Here is a 15,732-nt window from a genome sequence, read left to right as displayed (position 1 = left end):
AGTGTTTGGAATCTGATTGATTGATTGCTTCTGTGGACAGGTGTCTTTTATACAGGTAACAAACTGAGATTAGGAGCACTCCCTTTAAGAGTGTGCTCTTAATCTCAGCTCGTTACCTGTATAAAAGACACCTGGGAGCCAGAAATCTTTCTGATTGAGAGGGGGTCAAATACTTATTTCCCTCATTAAAATGCAAATCAATTTATAACATTTTTGATATGTGTTTTTCTGGATTTTTTGTTGTTGTTATTCTGTCTCTCACTGTTCAAATAAACCTACCATTAAAATTATAGACTGATCATTTCTTTGTCAGTGGGCAAACGTACAAAATCAGCAGGGGATCAAATACTTTTTTCCCTCACTGTATATAACAATGACTTCAAATGGAATCCCAAGTTCAAGAACACTGGGAAGCGGTGGCACTCCATTTCGTATTTTTTAAGACAAAAAGACCACCTAATTTCACCTTTTTATTTTCGGCTGGGCAGGCTAAAGCGTTTGGTCAGTTATACCCTCATCAGGGCATCCAATGAATGATGAAGGTATAACTGCCGAAAACGCGTCTTTTTAAAAAACTTTTTGGAGTGCCGCCGTTTCCCAATGTTCTTGAACTTGGGATTTCATTTGAAGACATATCAAACATTAGTATGTGTAACACAACATGTCATAACAAAAGTCATAAGACTGTCAAGCAGACACTCAACATATATTCATATCACTCATTAACTAAACATGTTATGGTACAAAGACATAACTGGGTTGAAAATCCTCCCTATGTTTCCTACTTAACTCAGCAGCTAAACATACAACTATGATGAAATATTAAGCTACATTACAAAATAACACCCTTCCCATCCTAAAGGCCACACACACCTCGCTAGGTCTAAAACTGACTTGAGAGAGAATCTTTGAAATTCTTTGAACTGGGCTTCCAGGGACTAGAGAAACAGCGTTCATGGTCCATATATTATACAACTCTGAAGACGAGATGGGAAAGCAGGCCAATACTAAGGGATGGGATATGTGCTGTTATACAGGAGGATGCTGCAAACGATGCAGACTACTTGCAATACTCTCCTCTCACAGAAACTCAACTAGCTTCAAAGTTCAGTTAAAAAAATAAGCAAAACATAAAAGCTGAGGGGGAAATATACTGAACAACAGTATAAACGCGAAATATAACAATTCCAAATAATTTAATGAGTTACAGTTCATATAAGGACATCGGTCAATTTAAATAAATTCATTAGGCCCTAATCTATGGATTTCACATGACTGGGCAGGGGCGCAGCCATGGGTGGGCCTGGTAGGGCATAGGCCCACCCACTGGGGAGCCAGGCCCAGCCAATCAGAATGAGTTTTTCCCCACAAAAGGGCGTTATTACAGACAGTAAGACTCCTCAGTTTCATCAGCTGTCCGGGTGGCTGGTCTCAGACGATCCCGCAGGTGAAGAAGCCGGATGTGGAGGTCCAGGGCTGGCGTTACAAGTGGTCTGCGGTTGAGAGGATGCACTGCCAAATTTTCTAAAACGACGTGGTAGTGAAATTAACATTCAATACTCTGGCAACTGTTCTGGTTGACATTCATGCAGTCTTCATGCCAATTGCACATTCCCTCAAAATTTGAGACATCTGTGGCATTGTGTGACAAAACTGCACATTTTAGAGTGGCCTTTTATTGTGCCCCAGCACAAGGTACACCTGTGTAATGATCATGTTGTTTACTCAGCTTCTTGATATGCCACACCTGTCAGGTGGATGGGTTATCTTTGCAAAGGAGAAAAGCTCACTAACAGGGATATAAATACATTTGTGCAAAAATGTGTTCAGCATAAAATAAAAGTATTTTCTGAAATGTCTACATTTAAAAATGCCTGAGAACGTAATGGAATCTTTCCATAGTACATGAAAATAGAACCATTTAAAATGAAGTGCGATCTGTAGCTGTATTGTGCTCCTGCTCATTGAATGATCTTTCATTTAGGGTTATGAAAAGAGTGTGAGAGAGAGAGAGAGAGAGAGAGAGAGAGAGAGAGAGAGAGAGAGAGAGAGAGAGAGAGAGAGAGAGAGAGAGAGAGAGAGAGAGAGAGAGAGAGAGAGACACAAAGAGTCAAAGCAAGACAGAGAGAATAGGCTAGCGAAATCTTCCTGAAACCAATTCTGCAGAGGTAGCAGTATGATAAATATTTCACCTTGGAGATACTGTACATGAGAAACTAAAGCTGTGTCTCAAATTGCACCCTGTTCCCTATATCCAACATGTAGGGAATGGGGTGACATTTGGGATTCAGCTATGTCTGCAGCAGGCAGCACAGCAGCAGTTCATTCATATATTTCCTCATTTAGACCCAGTTGTTTTGTTTTCAGCTTTTGGACCTGACATGTTTAATTCTTTGATTTATCTTTTATTGGTAGAGCTCTTTATTTAATAATGAGAGACTTTAATTAGCTCCCCTCTACTGGCACTGAGACAAGACTGGCATGCTCTGAATGAGAAAGGGAAAACAAAGGATCAAAACACAATGTTCACACACTTGTGCACGCACACACACACATATTCTCACCACGCACGCACTCACACACACCACGAAAGGAAGCATACACATTTTCCAGTGTCACACACGAGCAGACAGACATATACGTTAATATTGACAGTTGACCCAGTTTTGTTCCAGTCCCCCAAAATACTACGACGTAAATACTGTAGCTACCACACGCGGGTTAGACAGAGATTATGCTCTTTCTGCAGGTCTGTGTGCGTGTATACCACTGAGTATACCAAACATTAGGAACACCTTCCTAATATTGAGTTGCACCCCCTTTTGCCCTCAGAACAGCCTCAATTCGTCGGGGCATGGAGTCTACAAGGTGTCGAAAGCGTTCCACAGGGATGCGGGCCCATGTTGACTCCAATGCTTCCCACAATTGTGTCAAATTGGCTGGTGTCCTTTGGGTGGTGGATTATTCTTGACACACAGGAAACTGTTGAGCATGAAAAACGCAGCAGCGTTGCTGTTCTTGACACAAACCAGTGCCCCTGGCACCTACTACCATACCCCGTTCAAAGGCACCTAAATATTTTGTCTTGCCCATTCACTCTCTGAATGGCACACATACACAATCCATGTCTCAATTGTCTCAAGGCTTAAAAATCCTTCTTTAACCTCTACGGGATCGGTGTCCCGTATACGGGACTGTTGAGCTAACGTGTGCTAATGTAATTAGCATGACTGTTGTAAGTAACAGCAAACTTTAAAAGACATGTCTTATATGGGCAGAAAGTTAAATTCTTGTTACTCTAACTGCACTGTCCAATTTACAGTAGCTATTACAGTGAAAGAATACCATGCTATTGCTTGAGGGGAGTGCACAACAACAACAAACTTATCATGGCAACTGGTTTATACATAAATAATGTACTTACATTCAGTAATTTTGCTCTGATTTATCATCCTAATGGTCCCAGAGATAAAATGTAGCATAGTTTTGTTTGATAAAATCCATTTTTATATTCAAATGTAGGAACTGGGTTCTACAGTTTGAACCCTTGCTGTCTCTGGCTCCACACCCACCCTGCCCGGCCATCTAGATATGTGAAAGTTAGTGTATAAGCTCATGATCCATCATGTATGACATTTCTGGGAGTGTGTAAACTTACATTTTGTATTACCATATCATTTTTGTATGTTCTCTATAGTTATGTACTTGAAAATGTATCAGTTGACCAATTCGGCACATTTGGGCAGACTTCATACAAAATAGTCCAGTATTGCAATGCTTCACTGGATCAATCTGAAACTTTGCACACGCACTGCTGACATCTAGTGGCCAAAATCAATATTATATTGTGGCCTTTCTCTTGCATTTCAAAGATGATGGAGAATGTTTTATTTATTTAGAAAAACCATGTTTTTTTGTTAGTATTATCTTTTATCAGATCTAATGTGTTATATTCTCCTACATTAATTTCACATTTCCACAAACTTCAAAGTGTTTCCTTTCAAATGATATCAAGAATATGCATATCCTTGCTTCAGATCCTGAGCTACAGGCAGTTAGATTTGGGTATGTCATTTTAGGCGAAAATTGAAAAAAAAGGTCAGATCCTTAAGAGGTTAATCTGTCTCCTCCCCTTCATCTACACTGAAGTGAATTTAACAAGTGACATCAGTAAGGGATCATAGCTTTCACCTGGATTCACCTGGTCAGTCTGTCATGGAAAGAGCAGGTGTTCTTAATGTTTTGTATACTCAGTGTATGTACGTGTCTGTCACTCACCTTTGGGTTGTCGTAGTTCGTGGAACACCACTACATCCAGAGGGTTGTTGAGGTGTTCTGCTAGCGTAGCCACGTCGTGCCCTGTTAGCCTGTTAGCACTGTAGATAGCCTCATCCTCCAGGTCTGTCCAGTACACACGGTCCTGGAAGACAGGTGAGTGATGGGATAGATAGACTCAGTCCTCCATCCTCAACATACCATAAAAGTTTTCTTCTAAGGTACATGGGGCAGAGGGACAGGAGGCAATCGGTGAGAGTCATGGAGAGGCTCAATCAACATGGAATTACAGTGAGCTGGAGGAAAATATATCTGGTATAAAAGCCTGCAGATAAGGGGGTGCCATTGTTGCCACAGACAAATCTAAGTATGACCAGGAGGTTCTAAGGCAACTCAATGACCTTAAAAAAAATAATCCAATATCATCTCAAAATCCATAGTAAAAAGTAAGTAGCCTATCACACTATGTGGAGCTCCCATACCCCGATGAAGGTCCTTTACGTTAGGTGTAAGGAGACGACAGTCATTGACCTCCATCAGTACATGTAATGACTTTTCCCTATACATCACGAGTGGGGCTATATTCCGAAGCAGTCCAAAGGGACCCAGACCTGTGGTCCTCTGTAGCTCAGCTGGTAGAGCACGGCGCTTGTAACGCCAAGGTAGTGGGTTCGATCCCCGGGACCACCCATACACAAAAATGTATGCACGCATGACTGTAAGTCGCTTTGGATAAAAGCGTCTGCTAAATGGCATATTATTATTATTATATTATTATCCAAACTTCTATTTCCAACTTTGAATTACTATTCTGTCTCTGTCTTTCTCTCTCCTTCAGCCCGGCCACTCTCTTTCCCTCCCCCCTCTCTTCCTCAGCCCACCTCCTCTCTCTCTCCCTCCTCTCTCTCTCTCTCTGACTCTCTCTCTCTCTCTAACACTCTCTCGCTTTCTCATCTAATGCCTCCTTATCAGCCTCTCCAGTGATACCATAGCAGCAGGAGCAGAGGATGAGGTGATGGTTCCACGATTGCTACGGCAACCTCAGATCCATCTGCTACCACGAGCACACATGAAACGAGAGAGAGAGACAGAAGAGGAGAGAGAGTTTGTGTGAGAGTGAGAAATAGAGAGAGAGTGAGAGAAACAAAGGGCGAGGGATAAGAGGTAGAGAGATAGATCGAGTTTGAGACAGAGAGAGAGAGGGAGAGAGAGAGAAAGATCGAGATCGAGAGATGTGGAGTAAAGGGGCTAACTTACGCTGGCATGTGCTCAGGCTTAGTGCCTCAGTCTCAATTACAGTGAGGGTAGAGATAGGTTTGTTTACAAAGCCTTGAGTTTCTAAATGTCAGCTGACAGCAGGAGGTCTGGCGCAGGTGGTTTCTGGGTCCATTATCTAACCTCCCTGGATTATCAATGGAGGATCCTTTTTTGTCTCCATCTCTCCTTGTTTTCTTTCTCTCTCTCTCTCTCTCTCTCTCTCTCTCTCTCTCTCTCTCTCTCTCTCTCTCTCTCTCTCTCTCTCTCTCTCTCTCTCTCTCTCTCTCTCTCTCTCTCTCTCTCTCTCTCTCTCTCTCTCTCTCTCTCTCTCTCTCTCTCTCTCTCTCTCTCTCTCTCTCTCTCTCTCTCTCTCTCTCTCTCTCTCTCTCTCTCTCTCTCTCTCTCTCTCTCTCTCTCTCTCTCTCTCTCTCTCTCTCTCTCTCTCTCTCAGGGATTCAATTCAGATAACCTTTTTAAAGCATGACAGGAGTGCCCAAATGATATAAGACAAATATCCTCAGGATGATAAACCTTCCTTCCTCAGAGAGGAGAGTGGAGGTGGTGGGTGTCAGTGTGGAGAGTCCTTCCCTGTTGGGGGGCCTGTCGGTGGGCTAGGCTGTGATGTATGACCCCTCTACCCCTCCATCATCCTGGGCCCTGCAGTACTGAGGACCAGAGGCTTGAACCGCTGGAACTGTAGAGGCTTTTTAATTTGTTTGTTTTTTCCTGGGTGCTGGCTACTGCAGAACACAGCACTGGAGGATATGAATCTAGAGTGGTCTGTGTGTTATAACTGCTGCTGCCCCACAGAGCCTGGGATAGTGGTGTCTCTAACACACACACATGCACGTAGGCACACGAATCACACGCAAACACACACTCTGGACATGATGGATTTCCCCTCTGAAAGAAGAAGGTCCCACTCTGTGTGCGCCCCACACCAGTACCACATTATCAGTGATCTACTGGTAGCCCTTAGAGCAGCCAGCCCTTTGTAATCTCATCCAATCCCCTGACTCTCCAATCTCCATTATTACTCCTTATTGCCACCGTTTAGCTCTTATTGGCCATCTCCCTCCTCACTACCTGTTCATTATTACCTCTATCGATCCTGTACGCCACTAATCTGGCATGCCTGGCTCATATAGTAGTAGGTTTCTTCCTGTAACGTTGACACTGCAGCTGTTGAAAGAGACTACTGCTAGTACGTCACAGTCTCACACCCCTCTGCCCTTCCTCCTTGCCCCTCTGACACTCTCCCTCCTCCCCCTCTGTGACCCGATGCCTTCCACCCCCTCCTTCTTCCTCCTCCCTCCTCTCCCTGTGGCTGCCAACCCCCAATCCCTCCTCCGCCGCCCACTGCCTTTCTTCCATACCAATCTCACTCTCTTTTACACCTGTGACTCGATGCCTGCCCCCCCCTGCTCCTCCTTCTTCTGTGCCTCCCACTCTCCCCCCTCTCCTCCTCGTCCTCCTCCCCCAACGCTTCCCTCCTTACCTCGAAGACGGTGAGTGCGAAGGGGTGCCCCAGGTGGTCCTGGGAGCTCAGCAGCACTTTGCGGTTGTCACCATTTAGGTCAATGCTGGAGAGCAGGTGCAGCTTAGAGTCTACCCAGTAGAGACGCCTGTTAGATAGGTCTGAGAGAGGGTTAGGGGGGGGTCAGGAGAGAAAAAAGAGAAAGAGTGGGAGGTCAGGTTAATGTACTGTACAACACTCCTTCAGAAGTTAATGAGAACAGGTCTAGACGGTGAACTTGATGGAGTTCTGGTCCAATAGAATATCAATCATCTTTGACAGCAAAGCCCTCCAGTTAGACTAAATGTAATAGTGATCAGAAGGTTGCTGGTTCACCCCCAGGTGGGGAATACTGCCAAAATGCCCCTGAGCCTGGCACTTAACTTCACCTGACCTAATGCTAATATCAATCTATTACAACTAATTGTGTGTAGGTGTATAGTAGGCAAGTTGCTACGGAATCGAATAAGCAGGTCAGCAAAGTCAATGTTTATGTAATAACACAGCTGTAGGGGGTGAATCAGGTAACAGTGGTGCTCAATTCATTCACAACCTCACCTCTCTCCACTCACACAATAAACCATTCTTATCTGCTCTGTCTGCCTGCTGGCTGTGAAATAGATTACAAGGGGAAAATAATCCCCTTTTTTTTTCAAAGAAACCAAATTAGCCAGCCAGTGCTATCCTCTCTTTTTCTCTCGCTCCTCTAACCCTCAACATAATTTGTCTTCATACTGATGTAGCCCAGACTAGCAACACCTCAATTCCACCTTTCTCTCTCTCTCTCTCCCTGCTCTCTGCTCTGTCATTTTACGTCTCATCATCAGCGGTGAGCAGGGAGTAAAATTGCCACAGGCCCGCTGAGGGATGGAGGGATGGAGGGGAGGATGATTGGGGTATTGATGGCAAAGCTTTGGCCACTTCTTTCACAGACTGTTGAATGAACAAATTACATGCTGATTGATGACAGAGACACACTGACTGAGTGACTCATAACTACGTGTCAAATAAGAGAGAGATAGAGAGAGGGTGCTTCTTTTGTGAACACTTCTTTATTCATCCGATTTTTCATCTTATTTCTACTTTTTCCCTCTATCTTTTTTCTATTATCGCTACTCACCTCCCTCTCTCTCTCGTCTTCGCTTCACTCCCATTTTTCTCTGTGTCAGTTCTCCTCATGTAACTCTCCCTGTGGTGCCATGCTTACCCAGAGTGATGCCGTTGGGCCATTCAATCCTCTCTGACACTAGTACCTGGCGGTCCACTCCGTTCATGCCAGCCTTCTCTATCTTAGCCTGGGTCCCCCAGTCAGACCAGTACATAAACCTAGGGGAGGAGAGAGACATGAGTTAGAGAGCACAATGACAGTAACAAGAGTCATACAGGAGGATAGCTTTGCAGAGAGAGAGAGAGAGAGAGAGAGAGAGAGAGAGAGAGAGAGAGAGAGAGAGAGAGAGAGAGAGAGAGAGAGAGAGAGAGAGAGAGAGAGAGAGAGAGAGAGAGAGAGAGAGAGAGAGAGAGAGAGAGAGAGAGAGAGAGAGAGAGAGAGAGAGAGAGAGAGAGAGAGAGAGAGAGAGAGAGAGAGAGAGAGAGAAACTTCACATCTCTATTAATGAGGCAAAGTCAAACTGTGTGCGTATCACCCAGGCAGCACCTCTCTCTTCATGTTGTACTTCCATGATAGAAATAGTGATACACAGACCAGAGGGACAGTTACGGTGACCATATTACCGCCACACTAGCAGTCACAAGTCATGACCGCACTCAAATTCCACATGACCGTTTACTCCCGGTAACTAGGCTTCTCCAAAACTGTGCTCTGATGCCAGATTAAATTGAGAATAGTGTGACGGGTGACAATATGATCACTTGTGAATGATGCCCAGCGTGTACAGTTTATAGGTGTACAGTGTATAGGCAAGAAACAGCGCATGCCTTTTTTGGGGTGACTTTTTCAAATCATAGTCGCATGCATCACGTAGCCTAGCCGATAGGCCTATATATTTTGATATGGTTTGTATCACAACTAAAGTGGCCAAATAACTCCAAACGTAGCCTGTAGGACCCCTGGAACATGGTTGAAGAGCACATAGCCTACAGAGCCTAGTGAAACGTGTTCTTATAAACCCTGTAATTGTGAAATTGTGAGTGAAAACAGTTCTGACTGGCCACTATTTAAAATAGGATCCCAGCTTTCTCGTGCTGCAATATTTATTGCTGAATTCTTAAAATTAAGCACATTAATCCACTTTTCAACCGGTGGAGCCTACCTGACTCGAAATTGAGCTCCGGTGCATCCTGTTTCCATTCATCATCCTTGAGATGTTTCTACAACTTGATTAGAGTCCACCTGTGGTACATTCAATTGATTGGACATGATTTGGAAAGGCACACACCTGTCTATATAAGATCCCACAGTTGACAGTGCATGTCAGAGCAAAAACCTAGCCATGAGGTCGAAGGAATTGTCCGTAGAGCTCCGAGACAGGATTTTGTCTAGGCACAGATTTGGGGAAGGATACCATAAAATGTATGCAGCATTCAAGGTCCCCAAGAACAAAGTGGCCTCCATCATTCTTAAATGAAAGAACTTTGGAACCACCAAGACTCTTCTTAGAGCTGGCCTCCCGGCCAAACTGAGCAATCGGGGGAGAAGGGCCTTGGTCAGGGAGGTGACCAAGAACCCAATGGTCACTCTGACAGAGCTCCAGAGTTCCTCTATGGAGATGGGAGAACCTTCCAGAAGGACAACCACCTCTGCAGTACTCCACCAATCAGGCCTTTATGGTAGAGTGGCCAGACGGAAGCCACTCCTCAGTAAAAGGCACATGATAACCCGCTTGGAGTTTGACAAAAGGCACCTAAAGACTCTCAGACCATGAGAAACAAGATTCTCTGGTCTGATGAAACCAAGATTGAACTCTTTGGCCTGACTGCCAAGCGTCACGTCTGGAGGAAACCTGGCTCCATCCCTACGGTGAAGCATTGTGGTGGCAGCATCATGCTGTGGGGATGTTTTTCAGAGGCAGGGACTGGGAGACTAGTCAGGATCGAAGGAAATATGAACGGAGCAAAGTACAGAGCGATCCTTGATGAAAACCTGCTCCAGAGTGCTTAGGACCTCAGACTGGGGGTGAAGGTTCACCTTCCAACAGGACAACGACCCTAAGTACACAGGCCAAGACAACGCAGGAGGGGCTTTGGGACAAGTCTCTGAATGTCATTGAGTGGCCCAGCCAGAGCCTGGACTTGAACCCGATCGAACATCTCTGGAGAGAACTGAAAATAGCTGTGCAGCAATGCTCCTCATCCAACCTGACAGAGCTTGCAGAGAAGAATGGGAGAAACTCCCAAAATACAGGTGTGCCAAGCTTGTAGTGTCATACCCCAAAAGACTTGAGGCTGTAATCGCTGCCAACGGTGCTTCAACAAAGTACTGAGTAAAGGGTCTGAATACTTATGTAAATGCTATACTTCTGTTTTTTAGCCCAAAAAATCAAAAAAACTGTTTTTGCTTTGTCATTATCGGGTATTGTGTGTAGATTGACGAGGAACATTTTAGAATAAGGCTGTAACGTAACAAAATATGGAAAAAGTCAAGGGGTCTGGATACTTTCCGAATGCACTGTATGAAAAATAGCTTACTATTCGTAATGTGATGAGTAGATTGGATACTCATAATTTCGGCTAATAATATAACTCAATCACTGTTTGCAAAAAAATACTGTTCAATGCATGGCTGAGCGCCTATAGCGTAGAGTTGACCTAGGCTAAAAGCCTTTATCAGATAAGTTTCTTCGTTCTTTGCATGGGAAGAATTTGGCCTTTTATAAACACATTTCATGCAATTCTACTAAACTTTATATGACTGGAGACAACAGCAGAATATTTTTTAATACAACAAATTACAGGGTAGCCTACACTGCTGACACTGACAAACATATAAAAATAACATTGTCCATAGGCCTACGAGAAGGGGAGACACAAATAGAATATGACATCCATCTTAACTGGAGGAGGAAATTATTGTCCAAACACAAACGTTTAAGTAGCACTGACCCAACAATGATAAATAGGGAATATTCGCAGTGCACACGCACTGAGGATATGGCAGATGCTCTCCGCTGGTTCCAATAAGATAGGCTATACTGTTGTTTGCTCAATTAAGTTGAGAATTTTGATAACTAAAAGACAGACTAAAGTATTTTCATTGTCTTCTCTTTACAGCAATAACCATTTGCTTTTAAAACTATGTTTTCCCGCCATTGTATTTTGAAATATTGCGATATGCCTGGCTGGGTCTCTACTTTTCACTGACAGTCGCAACTCAACAATCATGTATTTGATATTTGCTGCGCGCGCTTCCTAAATTGTGCACGCTGGCTTTCCTTCCGACTGTAGGCAATGTAATTTAAAACAATCCACAACGCATTTAAAAAAAAGAAGCTAATGATCCTCTATGGCCAAATCATGCGAGTGCAGGCTACGAATGTTTCTTTTTAAATTATTCTAAATTATATAAAACATTATTCCACACATATATTAGTAGGCTATATGTAAATACCAGATTAAATTGAGAACAGTCTGATGGGTGAGAATATTATCAAGTGCTCATCAAATTGTGAGTTTGATTGATGAAGTGTGTGCAGCCTGCGCAAGAAACAAAGCAGAGCAAGTGTGACTCTTTTCAAATCATTGTTAGTCGCATCATGCAGCCTTAGAATGTATTTAAAATCAAAACATATAGCCTAACGTTTGTATCACAACTAAAGTTGCATAAATAATTCTAAATTAAACATATAGGAGGACCTGTTTCTTTGTTAACCGCTCAACACAGAATAGCCGCATGTGCACACTCCCTCGGAAATCGTTTGGGGAAAATATCCTTTCTATTTTATTCAGCTGTATTCAATTGTATTATTCTTACTATAAAATAATATAAAATAATGCCAGAGGTATTATAAGCAAATCTTGTCTGCTAAATGAACTAGTGTAGCCCAAAGACAAAGCCAGCGAGATCAGAGCCTAACATAAGGACGACTCAGAATATGCTATTCTGTTCTTCTGAAATAGGCTACATTTTCTTCATATCATGTTTCTTTAGACCTGCCTAAAATAAATAATGGATTTATTGTGATGGTGTAGGCTATATTAAATGGATTTATTAGACTTTTTAAATGTAGATATTACAAAAGTCTGCATCAGTGGCTTGTAGGCTATGTGTGGAAGCCAGGAGATGCTAAACGTGTTTATGTTCATTAACGGTCAATTACCGTGAGACTGGCAGTTATTTGCTTGACAATCACCAGTTTTATGACCGCCACAGCCCTAGGGACAGTTATTAGCAAACATTCTCTTCCCTCTCTGTAGTGGGGAACCAATCCTGCATGGGCTCATTTGCATGTGTTTCATGCTCGTCTAGCTCAGTAATGTTGTGGAAAGAAGGCCTAGGGGAATAGAGTCGTCAGAGAGAGCCAGGGAGATGAGAGGAGCTTAAGTGGTGAGAGAGCTGTGACGCTGCAGACTGAGATGCTAGCTTGCAGCTACTGATGCCTACAGCTACATCTGACAGAAAGAGAGGGAGGGAGCGAGTGAGGGAGGGTGGGAGAGAGGGAAATGGAGGGGAGAGGAGAGGGAGGGTGGGAGAGAGGGAAATGGAGGGGAGAGGAGAGGGAGGGTGGGAGAGAGGGAAAATGGAGGGGAGGGGAGAGGGAGGGTGGGAGAGGGAAATGGAGGGAGGGAGAGGGAGGGTGGGAGAGAGGGAAATGGAGGGGAGGGGAGAGGGAGGGTGGGAGAGAGGGAAATGGAGGGGAGGAGAGAGGGAGGGTGGGAGAGAGGGAAATGGAGGGGAGGGGAGAGGGAGGGTGGGAGAGAGGGAAATGGAGGGGAGGGGAGAGGGAGGAAGGTCACAAACAAGGCGATAAGCTGAGAGGAAAGAGCAGGTGACCACCTGTTCCAGTGCTCTGACCAGATGGGTAACACCTAATGAAAAAAATGTAAAGCCTCATGGACAGTCAACCTATCTTCCTTTCTCACCCAATCTGTCTCTCTCACTCTCTTTCACCTTTATTTTTCTCTCTGCCTCCCTCATTTCCTCCACCACCCAACAATAAATCCAACTCTACCCCACCTTCACCCCTAATTCTCTCCCATACCCTCCCTCCTCTTACCCTTGTCGGGGGTCCACAGCAATAGCACGCGGTTCACTCAGCTCTGTGGCAATCAGGATCCTCCTCTTCTTGCCATCTCCTGTGGCGACAGAGATGGTCTTGTCTCCGGAGTCGGTCCAGTAGATGTTCTTGTGGACCCAGTCTACAGCCAAACCCTCTGGAGAGGTTAGAGCTGTCTCGATCAGAGTCACCTGCTCCGACAAATCACTAGCCTTGTTGATGTATGCACTGGGGAGACAGAGAAGGAGAGGTTATTATGACATTACTATAACTATAACACGTACTTATAAATACACATGGATAGTATATTAAGACATTTAGAAAGAGAGAGAGAACAATTAACACACACAATTAACTGTTGACCCTTCCAGGTGTCAGGGTCAATATCAAACCACTCTGTAATACAAACAATGTAACTGATACATTACATTGAACAAAACCAAAAGTCTGACACAAGAGCTTAACTGAGTAATAAAGCTAAGGTATCCATCTGATAGGCTGTTGTCACCATGGGGGAGGGACTCTCCTGGCCAGTTATACCTCTGATAGGCTGTTGACACCATAAGGAGCGGACTCTCCTGGTCAGTAATACCTCTGATAGGCTGTTGTCACCATGGGGGTGGGACTATCATGGCTAGTTATAACTCTGATAGGCTGTTGTCACCATGAGGAGGGACTCTCCTGGCCAGTAATTCCTCTAATAGGCTGTTGTCACTAGGCTTGGGCGGTATACCGTATACTGGGGTATTTGGATATAGCCACAGAATGGTTTTTCAATACGTCAAAACTATTTATTTGAAGTTTTTCAATAAATGTGAATATTTGTAGCTACTTTTAAGTTATTACCTGCAGTCAACTTGTGCAATACATTGGGAGATAAAGCAGATTGCGTTCTTCATTTCAACTGTCACATTATTTTAAATTATGAAGTTTATAGTAGTTCCCCAGAACAGTTGAGCCAGTCATGTGTTTGTTTGTAAATAGCGCAACGGGAGAAAGCAGGAGCTGGTGAGTCCATAGCATTCTATATCTATCGGTGAGTCTCTGTTGTGCGGTGCACATGAGGAGATGACGTTACACTTGTATACAATTCACTACTAAATGTTATCCATCAGATATCTTATAATAGCTTTCTGGCAGAAGTCATAGAGCTTTGGATGAGTTATCTGTACAGCTGCCATTTTTTCCCTGTGCTTCCTACTAGCGTTTTTTTTTTTCTCCTCTGTTCTTCTCCCATCTGCTCCTTGTACGCATGCTGCTCTTCCTTCAGAAAAGCATGAATTTTGTTCATTTGCACAATTTATCTCATACACTTTCGCTTGTAAATGTCCACACTCACTGAAAATGACATTCGGAACCTACTAGCTATGCTTGGATAACTTTATGAGCTGGATTTGCCTGTCTTTGCAATTAGTTTGTTCGTTTTCGCTCATTAGCATTCAGCTAACAGTGTCTATGTGATTTCGCTATTAATTAGTGCTAATTTGGTTAGCATACAGGTAATAGAGGCCCAATGTGCTTTCCTTGTGTTTTTAGCACTCCCTTGTATGCTATGCTGGCAGTGGTGGAAAAAGTACCCAATTGTCATGCTTGAGTAAAAGTAAAGATACCTTAATAGAAGATGACTCAAATAAAGTGGAAGTCACCCAGTAAAATCCTACTTGAGTAAAAGTCTAAAAGTATTTGGTTTTACATATACTTAAGTATCAAAAGTAAATGTAATTGCTAAAACTATACTTAGGTATCAAAAGTAAAAGTAAAAGTATAAATACTTTTTTATTCCTTATAGTAAGCAAACCAGACAGCACCATTATTTATTTAATTTGTATTTATTTACGGATAGCCAGGGGCACGCTCCAACACTCAGATATAATTTCAAACGAAGCATGTGTTTAGTGAGTCCACAAGATCAGAGGCAGTAGGGATGACCAGGGATGTTCTCTTGATAAGTGTGTGAATTAGGCCATTTTCCTGTCCTGCTAAGCATTCAAAATGTAACGAGTACTTTTGGGTGTCAGGGAAAATGTATGGAGTAAAAAGTACATCATTTTCTTTAGGAATGTAGTGAAGTAAAAGTAAAAGTTGGCAAAAATATAAATATTAAAGTAAAGTACAGACACCCCCCAAAAATACTTAAGTAGTACTTTCAAGTATTTTTACTTAAGTACTTTACACCACTGTATGCTGGTAATACTGTAAATCTCGGTATGAGAGAAGGACAGTAAGAAAATATGAAAATCTGGATACAGCCCAAGCCTAGTTGTCACTGTGAGGAGGGACTCTTCTAGCCTGTAATTCTTCTGATAGGCTGTTGTCACCATGAAGAGGGGCTCTCCTGGCCAGTAATAAACTATATACAGTGAGGGAAAAAAGTATTTGATCCCCTGCTGATTTTGTACGTTTGCCCACTGACAAAGAAATGATCAGTCTATAATTTTAATGGTAGGTTTATTTGAACAGTGAGAGACAGAATAACAACAAAAAAATCCAGAAAAACGCATGTCAAAAATGTTA

General features: G+C 43.3%; 1 protein-coding gene across 1 annotated transcript in view; it reads right to left on the bottom strand.

The window, feature by feature from the left end:
* The window catches only part of LOC121540439 (low-density lipoprotein receptor-related protein 8-like), a 269,383-nt gene that overhangs the window by 10,461 nt on the left and 243,190 nt on the right, over window positions 1-15,732 (bottom strand). The window contains exons 11-14 of the mRNA XM_045207759.1: window positions 13,219-13,446; window positions 8,256-8,374; window positions 7,031-7,170; window positions 4,279-4,420 (exon numbers count right to left, since the gene is read on the bottom strand). Of these exons, the coding sequence (XP_045063694.1) occupies window positions 4,279-4,420; window positions 7,031-7,170; window positions 8,256-8,374; window positions 13,219-13,446 (629 nt within the window). The remainder of the gene's footprint in view (window positions 1-4,278; window positions 4,421-7,030; window positions 7,171-8,255; window positions 8,375-13,218; window positions 13,447-15,732) is intronic.

This window comes from Coregonus clupeaformis, chromosome 26 (assembly GCF_020615455.1).
Source record: "Coregonus clupeaformis isolate EN_2021a chromosome 26, ASM2061545v1, whole genome shotgun sequence".
NCBI classification, from domain to species: Eukaryota; Metazoa; Chordata; class Actinopteri; order Salmoniformes; family Salmonidae; genus Coregonus; species Coregonus clupeaformis.
This window is presented reverse-complemented; position numbering and strand designations above follow the sequence as displayed.